The 9,944-nt window shown below is 33.7% G+C and overlaps 2 protein-coding genes across 2 annotated transcripts; both read left to right on the forward strand.

The window, feature by feature from the left end:
* Nucleotides 1–899: 899 nt before the first annotated feature.
* LOC129801336 (sialin-like) lies at nt 900–6,205 on the forward strand. The gene is made up of 5 exons (XM_055846272.1): nt 900–1,383; nt 1,457–1,757; nt 4,825–5,368; nt 5,430–5,706; nt 5,765–6,205. Exons 1-5 carry the CDS (start codon nt 1,295–1,297, stop codon nt 6,096–6,098), a joined length of 1,545 nt encoding a protein of 514 aa, XP_055702247.1. The 5' UTR covers nt 900–1,294; the 3' UTR covers nt 6,099–6,205.
* A 70-nt stretch (nt 6,206–6,275) lies between these two features.
* On the forward strand, nt 6,276–9,141 carry LOC129801342 (dual specificity protein phosphatase 18). Its single transcript, XM_055846280.1, has 2 exons — nt 6,276–7,100; nt 8,470–9,141. The coding sequence occupies exons 1-2, from the start codon at nt 6,967–6,969 to the stop codon at nt 9,050–9,052; spliced, it is 717 nt and encodes a 238-aa protein (XP_055702255.1). The 5' UTR covers nt 6,276–6,966; the 3' UTR covers nt 9,053–9,141.
* Nucleotides 9,142–9,944: the final 803 nt, after the last annotated feature.

The raw sequence follows: 9,944 nt of genomic DNA on the forward strand, positions 1-9,944 counted from the left end.
GCTTGGATTGGATATAATCTAAATCCGATATTTCCATTAAATATCACGAATTTTAATAGAAAGTTAGTTTTAAAAAATCGAGTATTCTTGCCTTCCGAGTTTACTCACATTGAATTTCACCTACAATCAACTGATCTGCTTATCAGTAATTTTATTTTTACTAGAGCTAAACGATATCTATTTTATTAGATTTTATAATCTTAATAAAAATTCTTTGAGTGCTAAAAGAGTAAATACATCGCTAGGTTCAATATATAGAAGGGAGTGTGTCGTAGTTTCAGGAAGAGGCAGAGGCAGTTTCATTATAAATCTTTTGATTCTTTAGCTTCTTGTATATAACTTAAAAATCGAATTTGCAATTCGTTCTTAAACTACTCCTGAAAACTCCTTAAACTCCTAGGCGAGAAAGGTATATTAAGTATGGTGTAAACTTATATTATTTCTTTCCTAAGCCTAATTCAATAACCCCTAATTTTTCCCAAAGCTGGACTATTTTTTTAATTGGAGTGGAAGATTTAAATTTAAGACACTTAGAAAAATCAATACTATTTTTCCTTGAAATAACTTGATAAAACCATTAATTATATTATTAAAGATGTTGCTCGTGGGAGTTAAAAAAGGGTTTTAGGACTATTAACTTTTTGTTTACAAGTTGGAAGAGGAATATTCACACTTTTAGTCTGATTCTTACACTTTTTTATTGAAATATAAATTGTACAAATAGCGTAAATTGCTACTGATAAGAATGTTTACGATTTTCTCAACCTGCTCTCATAAATGCTAGGCTTTTTGTAAAGAGTGAATTACCAGAGATGAAAAGATAATTGGGCCAATTGGGGGTTTCTACTGTTCTGACATTTTTATAATTTAATTCTGTCTCTATGCAAGTTGCATACCTCTCATATCTGCATTCTAATTCAACCCGGAATTTAGCCCAGTTGTCGAAGATTGAGCAGAATACCAGGGAGAATTGTTTAGAGCGAACACTTGAAATTTTATTGAATTGACCAAAGTGCTTTTATAAAGATAATACTTTCTGGATGTATCTTTGTATTTTCTCATCCTCAAGCACATCAAATCGACAATATTATGTGGAGCATGGAGACGTATCTTTATCATTGCCGTTGATAACTTACCAGAGCAAATTCTCATGAGTTCCAAATTAGTCTTTATACGTTTGCGGTGTTGAGAAGTTCATTCAAAGCAAAGCAACACTTGTTCAATTAAAGAATGAATTAGTTCAGTAATTTTTAAAAATATTTTTCTAAGTGTTTTTTTTTATTATTATTTCAAAATGGCAATACAAAATATTGAAAATTCTGTTGGAATCGCTGGAGATGTCGGTGAAAATCCAGAAAATATCAAAAAGGATAAAACAATCAGGTGATTTGATTTCAAGTGGCAATATCTGTTAAACCCAAGCTATATAATCTCAAAAAAATCTCTCAATTTTAAGTGAAACTTTAGTGGATGATAAGATCACATGGAGATTTTGGAGGAAGAGACGTTACGTGGTGGTGTTAATGGCCTTTTTGGGGTTTTTCAATGTATATTCCTTGAGGGTGAATCTGAGTGTGGCTATTGTGGCCATGACCGAGAAGAGAAATGTAACTCTCCAAAATGGGACAGTAGTTCAAGAGCAAGATTTCAATTGGGACTCAACAGAACAAGGACTGGTGCTTAGTTCTTTCTTTTATGGATACATCTTAACTCAACTAATTGGAGGATATTTAGGATCTAAGTTTGGTGGACATTATGTAAGTTTTTATCTCTGATTAATTTCCTGACTTCCTGTATTTATAAAACACAATAATTTATTTACGCATTTAGTATTAAAATGCAATATATGAAGAAATGTGTATTTACACACATGTGTAATCTTTACTTCAAGTGATACTAGTAGAATCTACTTGAATTCACTTACCAAGGTACTTGAAAAGAATGATTTTGCAACTGAAATGAGAATAGAAAACAGATTCTACATCTATCTCTCATTTCATCTTCACTCAAGAGTACATAATAAGATTGGATTACCTACGTAACTCAAGAACGGAGTTAATTTGGGGGATTAATAGTACTAAAAAAAAGTAATGTGGAAAAGTTACACTAAAGGGGTGTTATCATGCAAGAAAGAATACGTGATCAGTTCTTGGTTTCTGAAAGCAATCCTATATCTTTTTCCTAAAGTCCGAAAATTGTTAAATATTTTAATGGGATCAAAACATGTAGGGGAGACCGGGGTACTTATAGCCAGGAATAGAATTAGTCAGTGGATTTTTCTCATATTCCTTAAAATGTACATCGAGCAAAGTATTTTTTTTAATGAAAGTAGGAACACATCCCCATATTTTCAGAAATATTTATAACTCTGATCCTGTTATCCTACAATATTTAGAAGCATTTCTATTATAATATTTAATAGAAATGTATAAATCTCATAGGAAATATCAAAGAAAATTCACATTATTTGAAGACATGAACGTTCAAAGTGAGAGTACTTTCCCCTAAACTTAAAATATCAGACGGATTGATGCCGGTGGTAGTCGACTGGATCTATAAGGATTTCAAAAGGTGTGATAGATAGTGATAAAATCACATCCACATTATAATATTACTAATTTTGCTAATGATTTTACTTTAATTTTAACTAAAAATAAAATAGAAACATATAAATTGTTCTAAACCTACATTATGAAGCATTTTTTTCCTTCGACAAGTCCAGTTATTCAGTCCTTTTCCTATTCGTTTGAATCCACAGAAAATTGCAATATTGATTATTTTAATACCTCATAATTATTCTTTTTTCTTACAAAGTTCTCGACCTTCCTCTTGTTAAATTTTAGATTTAACAATTAGGTTCTTCCCAATTACCAATATTCTCATTGAATTTCGATTACTTTGTGTACTATTTTTGCTAAATTAATTTATATTTTGGCATTACTAGGATTTTGACCGGGACCCATTCAAGTAACATTTCAGGTTACTTTCATATCTCGAAGATAAAGAAAAAAATATATGGCAAAGCGTTACAGTTTTACAGAATACTCGAACTTACGAGATAGAGCTATTCGTGAATTTTCTTTTCGCTTGATTTTCTGAGCACATAATCATGTAATTTATAAATTATCAGAATTCCATTCTAAAGTCGAAAATTGAATGAGTAGTGTATTAATCAGAGGCCTCTCGGCTTTTCATTTTTCCATACGTTTTTGCATAGTGGCACTGCAGACTAATGGCAAGATTTGTCCTAAATGCAATTGACTTACCACTCTAATATATTTCGAAATCATGCATTAAAAGCAATCTAAAAATACATCATAATGTTCCCCGAAATATTATAAGAACTACGAGAAAATTTATTTAAGTCACGGTGCAATATCTGCAAAATTTTTACAAGAAAAAGTGAAAAATAGCTTCACTTTTTATTAGGCTTGATGCGGGCCCCTGGTCTTAACATTAGTCATAAAATTATACACAAATAAGAAGTAAATATTCTAGAAAATAAATCAAATAACGGGTATTTTATGTAAGGGAAAGTGCCCATGCTTGATACCATTGGAAGCTTCGTAATGACTAAATTTTTCCTATGTTTTTCAATAAACATGACTCTGAAAAATATTTTAAAAACTGGCCACTTTCCCATAGTTTTTAAAATATGGTTCCGATGAGTCACATATATATTGTGAAGCATAGAAAATTTAGTCATTACGAAGCTTCCAATGGTATCAAGCATGGAAACTTTCCCCAATTCATTTCTGACTGGGACTAATATACGCCGATGAGAAATTTTAAGACATTTCCAAAATATTCAAGTTTGACTAAATCGGTTGCGAATAAAGCTTTCTAAAGAATAGTTACAGTTTGACCTTCGAAAATTCAAAATAGTGTTTTTTTTAAGTCGTAGATGTAGTTTTAAGTCGTAGATATAGGCGAAAAGATCACCTGAAATATTCCCTAAGGATATCATAATCAAAGAAAACGTAGAGACTGGTTTCGAAATAAACCAAAAAACTTGGTTTTGGAGAGAACAAAATAAGTTGATACACTGCAACGATACCCATGCAAAAATATTAAATAATAATTTTCAACTGTTATAGGGTAAAGTGATATAATTTGGAATTAGTGTTACAAATTGGACAATTTGCCGGTACAAGTTGGATATGGTATTTTTCTTGATAAATATAGTACAAAATTTGTTTTTAAGCATAAGGAACCAAATTATAAGACTAAAGCATTAAAAATATACAAATAAAAATGAAGTACTAAATTTATCAAGCCAAAAAGCCCTGTCCAAATTGTACAATTGTCCAACTTGTACCATTTTACCCTAGGTCTGCAGTCTACACATATTATTACATTTTAATTTTCTGCTCAAAGTTTTTTAAATGAATCCTAACATTCCACGGGGTTTTCGGTCAGGAGGATTATCTGAATAAAATTTGTAGTGATTTTTATATTTTCAAAAAGAACCTTAATCTTTGTCCGTTATGAAATAAGATAGGTTAAAGATTCTTTAAGTTGTAGTCTCACTGAGAGGAATCCGAAAAAGTTAAAATAACATTCCGGAAATGTTTATTTTACCCTGCAGTATTGATCCGAAATCGGTGTAAATATTACCCTTTTTAAGTGTATTATGGGTTAAAGTGACCCTTTTTCATGTTAATTTCACCCTTAAAAAGATGTAAAATTAACATTAAAAAATGTTGATATATTTTTACACCTTAAAAGTGTTAAAGTTATGAGGAAAAAATCTTATTCGCACCCCCGTTTTTCTCTCAGTGCTGAAGCCATAAGATCCGTTTGAACTACATTTTTTCTTCATAGGTTTTTGCCAGTGGCATAGGGGTAACTGCATTGCTGACAATCCTGACTCCAGTAGCTGCAAATCACAGTCTTTACATGCTTTTAGCTGTGAGAATAATTGAGGGCATCTTTGAAGGAGTTACATTCCCTTGTATCCATGCTGTATGGGCTCGATGGGCTCCAGTTTACGAACGTTCCAGAATGGCCACTATTGGCTTTGCGGGAAATTATGCAGGAACAGTAGTTGCAATGCCCCTTTCAGGTGTTCTTGCTGTTGCTTTAGGCTGGGAAAGTGTATTCTATTTCTTCGGATCGATTGGAGTTGTATGGGCAATTGCATGGATATTTATCGTGAAGGGTGGACCCGATGAAGACCCCTATATATCTGAAGAAGAAAAGACCTATATCATGAACAGCATTGGTCAGCAGGAACAAAAGAAAACAATTGTACATCCTTGGAAGGCAATCTTGACATCAACTGCAGTTTGGGCTATTATAGCATCGCATTTTGCTGAGAACTGGGGATTCTTTACACTTCTTACTCAGCTTCCGACATTCCTTAAAGGTTAGTATAGTCAATTCGGATTAACACAGATTTATAACATGAGGAAAATATGAAATTTCAGATACTTTGAATTTTGAATTGGAAAAGACCGGCTTCATATCTGCCATTCCATATTTGGCCATGGGATGTCTTCTTGGAGTTTCTGGATATCTGGCTGACTGGAGTCAAGTCAAGGGATACCTAACTACTGTGCAAGTTCGTCGTTATTTCAATTGTGGAGCTTTCCTCGCTCAGACAGTATTTATGATGTTAGCAGCCTACCTTCTAGATCCTGTGGGAACTGTCGCTTGTATCACCGTAGCTGTTGGATTTGGAGCTTTCGCTTGGTCTGGATTCATGTAAGATCACTGGAAATGTATATAAGCAAATTGGTCTGATCAATTTTATATCTTTCAGAGTAAATCCTCTTGATTTAGCTCCAAATCATGCATCTGTAATTCTTGGTATATCGAACACCTTTGCCACAATTCCAGGCATTGTGAGTCCCTTGCTAACAGGGATCATCACGAGTGATAAGACTAAAGAACAATGGCAAATAGTTTTTTACATTTCTTCAGGGATATATTTGGTGGGTTGCATAATCTATTGGATTTTCTGTAGGGGTGATTTACAGCCCTGGGCGCAAGTAAACACTCAGGATGAGTTTTCCGTAGAGTCTCCACAGGAAAAACAACTGGGAATAGTTAATGACCAATTTGATATGTCCAGCGAAGGGAAGAAGATTGAGTGATAGTTTGTGCTAAATAAAAATAAATTGTTCAACATGCCTTACTTTGGCATTAATTTTATCCTGTAAACTATTTTTAAATAAGAATTAAACCCAGATTGTGTCATAAATGGTGTTATAGTGTCATAACAACGAGAATATTTCAAATAGTTTTACACTGAATTCTACAATTCACTAAGGAAAAGAATGGCACAAAGCCAATTATGATGAAGCATCGAGAGGAAGTTCATGTCATCTACCTACACTTTACAATAATTTTCACTTTGAAAATTCTTTTTTCTTGGAGTTATCACGAGATTTCGGGGAAATACATAAAAAAAAAGCTTGTGGAATGTGTAGGCTTTATTGCGCGTGTAGGTATAATGGTGTTATAGGGAAAACAAGTACACTGTATGGCCATTGATAACTTTGTAGGATGTTCAATGTTATATATAGACATACCAGAGAAAGCGGGGAAAAGAAAAGCTGTGAGAAAATTTTTCGTGAAGTGACGCGCAAATGAATCAGCCACACAAAAACAGACGGTTTTGAGGAAAATCGAAGCACTCTGTGCCTCAGTCGCCTAGCGATCGCCTACTAGATCACTCACATCGTATAAATATTTCCCTGAGATATTTATTTTTGCGAAAAACCCATAATTACGAGTTTGAGTTCTTCAGTACAATATTCACATGAAAATTTAAGTGCTTTTGTGTTGAAAAAGAGCAGTGAAAGTGATGATATTTCGGGTGAATATTGGTGCATCGTAAATTTTATTGCAATTGAGAGACTTTCGTTTTCGTTGACTTTTGACAAATTGTTTATTAGAATATTTTGCAAATTATTTCTTATCAAACTGAACTCCATTCAAAGCGGCAAAATTTGAGATAAGATGACGGAAAGTGAGAATAAACTTGCTACATTCTTCTGTGATACCCTTATGCAAGAAAGTTGTCAACGAGAGGATCCTGTGGAGCATATCTTTGGCAAAAAATTATGCGTATTAAGTTCAGGAATTGAGGAAAGGTGGGTGACTCTCTTAGCTCTAACTGATGGTTTATTTTTGGCAAAACATTAGAAATGCGTTGTTTTAATTTTCGTTTTTTTTCTCACTTGTAACACCTCCATTGTGCCATTTTTGAATGGAATTTCAGTCCCTAATGAATAACAGGCTCGTGTAGCTGGTGTTATTATAAAGATCAAAAATACTTGAGATATTTGGGCTCACTGCCAATTCATCAGACTCTATATAATCTCATACAAAATTTATAATAAAGCGAAATAATTCGTACTTTCGCAGAAACATGTGAGGTTTATTGCTAAATTGAGAATGTTTTTATTGAAATTCTTCTGCATTTTCTTTTAAAGTGCAACTGACTGGGTGTTTCGACTTTCCAAAAAAAAAAAAATTAAATTTGAAAATATAAAAAAAGACTATACAACCAGGTGCTGCAGATTAGATATCTGTCTGTTTGCCGTCATGAAAAGTAACACAATCCATTAATCTGCTATCCTTCGCATTGATAAATTGCGACACACTCTTTTTATGTTGTTATCCAACTAGATCTGTGAACTACCATGACCTATATGCTCTGTTTTTCATCAAATACAAAAAAATCCCTGTTCAACATTTCCTGCTCTGCGTGGACATCTGACAGCCCTGTTGAAACTTTTATAGACTCTTGTGACTAAACTCGTGATATTGCCAAATCTTAAGATGTGTCTCCTGCATTAGTGAAAATATGTTATATATCTGGCATCAAAACAATCTTGTTTACCATTTTTTTTTCTCCTCAAAATTTTCACTTCACCGTTTCTCACGCAAATGAAGAACTGCGCTTTTAAATTGCCAAATAAATATTTTTAGAAAATAATATTTTTAGATGAAATTGTTGTCTTATGAGTCATGGAATGTTTGCCTGAATTCCTTTCAAAATGTGCTGAAATGACAAGGATGGATTCTTGAGAAATCAAAAAGAATTGGGGCGGTAAAGAAATATGATTTTTTTTTAATGATGAGAATATATCTTTTTATTTAATTTTCATCCAATACCATTCAATAAGTTTTATTGTATCAAGTCCTCGAATTGCATTAGGGGGAGGTGGGGCTACATTGAGCTGTGGGGCTAGATTGTTATACGACTTTTTCGCATATTTCTAAATGAAACTGGTCCTTGCAATTATTTTATTTAGATTCACAATTATTTTGTCTATCCAAATTACATCATGTTAAAACCCAGTTTCATTTAGAAATATGAGAAAAAATCGTATAACAATGTAGCCCCACAGCTCAATGTAGCCCCACCTCCCCCTAGTGCTTTTATAATTTATAATTATAAAGAAGTTTAATAATTTATTAATGTAAAACTTTCTGTTATTTCCTTTCTTTGAATAGACAAAATCCCAGTAATTCACTCAATGGTCTCTCTCAAATACTACCATCCTTGTATTTATGTGGAGCTGGAGCAGCACGTCCGGACGTAATATCAGATCTCGGTGTCACTCTAATAGTCAATGTGGCTCCTGAATTACCGGACACACCATTGCCTGAACCTCCACCTGCGTATATGCGTGTTTCAGTTCTGGATAAGGGAGAGAATGACATAAGGACTCACTTTGATGAAGTAACATCGAGAATTGAGACTGAGAGACTGAAAAAAGGTGTAACCCTCGTTCATTGTGTGGCCGGGGTCAGTCGGTCAACATCCTTCTGTCTCGCGTACTTGATACGCTATTTCGGTATGACCCTCAGAGATTCCTTCCTATACTTGAAGGCAACAAGACCCCAAATACGTCCCAATGTGGGATTCTTCAGGCAACTGATAGCGTACGAAGAGGAAGTTCTTGGCCTCTCTACAGTGTCGATGATCTTCATAGAGGCCATCGGTCAGGAAGTTCCCGATGTCTACGCACCGCAGTACAAAGCCATGGAACAGTTCTACAGAAAACACCGAAAGCATGCCAGAAGGAGAGATTGAAGAAAACTGACAACATAAGACATTTTATAAAATATTATTCATAATTTTAATTTAAAGTGATTAGAAAATAAAGTACTTTTAAATTGACAGTAAGGAGTTCGTTTATGTACCGTCGTTGCGGGTGACTTTGCACTCGGGGGGTGACTTTGCACTCTGCTGTTCGTGAGACTTTGAACAATTCTAGCACTTATTGATAGTCTTCGCCGATCCGGTCTACCATGTCAAAGTATATAGGGATATGTTAAGTACCAAGTAAGATACAATGATCCTCAAAAGGATTCTTGTGGTTTCAGTAATAGTCAATGAAATGCTAATATAGGTATTTTGTCAAAAAACGGCTCCGTAAAAAAGTTATCTGAAGGTGCAAGTTTAAAATCGATTTCAGAGTAGTAAATTGCCCAAATCTATTCTAAATTTATCTGTCTAGAACAATCCACTTCGATTTTGTTCATTATTTTTATTAAAATATTTATTTTCCCTATTATCATTCTAAGAACGCATGATTTATATTATAAAATTGCATGTAATGGTCTTTCTAAAGCTTTATTATAAAAGTATTTGGCTAAAAATTATCCAATTTTTTGATAATTTAAGATAAAGTGACCGAGATCTACAAGATGGTGTGGTCGCCATCTTGGTTTGACGTTTCTGTCCGCCATTTTGAATAACTGTCAAAACCTAAAACTGGTCCGATTGAGCTGAAATTTTAATATGTTCTAGCTGATGTCAAAACCTTTTCAGAACATATATAACATCCGACCTAGGTCAAGCGATTGCCTGGATACAGGAGCTCCAAGTTCAAAATTTTGACATTTTCATGAATACAGAACTACGGAGAGCTTCTTTTATCGAAATCATCACAAAAAAGACAGTACTATCGTTAGGCGATGAG

This window comes from Phlebotomus papatasi, chromosome 2 (genome assembly GCF_024763615.1).
Source record: "Phlebotomus papatasi isolate M1 chromosome 2, Ppap_2.1, whole genome shotgun sequence".
Classification (NCBI taxonomy): Eukaryota; Metazoa; Arthropoda; class Insecta; order Diptera; family Psychodidae; genus Phlebotomus; species Phlebotomus papatasi.

Bases quoted from the DNA above. Each gene is read 5' to 3' on its own strand.
- LOC129801336 (XM_055846272.1), top strand. From the start codon at position 1,295: ATGGCAATACAAAATATTGAAAATTCTGTTGGAATCGCTGGAGATGTC. The intron at 1,758-4,824 runs GTAAGTTTTTAT...TTTTCTTCATAG, and splicing joins CTAAGTTTGGTGGACATTAT to GTTTTTGCCAGTGGCATAGG. The intron at 5,707-5,764 runs GTAAGATCACTG...TATATCTTTCAG, and splicing joins TTCGCTTGGTCTGGATTCAT to AGTAAATCCTCTTGATTTAG.
- LOC129801342 (XM_055846280.1), top strand. From the start codon at position 6,967: ATGACGGAAAGTGAGAATAAACTTGCTACATTCTTCTGTGATACCCTT. The intron at 7,101-8,469 runs GTGGGTGACTCT...TTCTTTGAATAG, and splicing joins AGTTCAGGAATTGAGGAAAG to ACAAAATCCCAGTAATTCAC.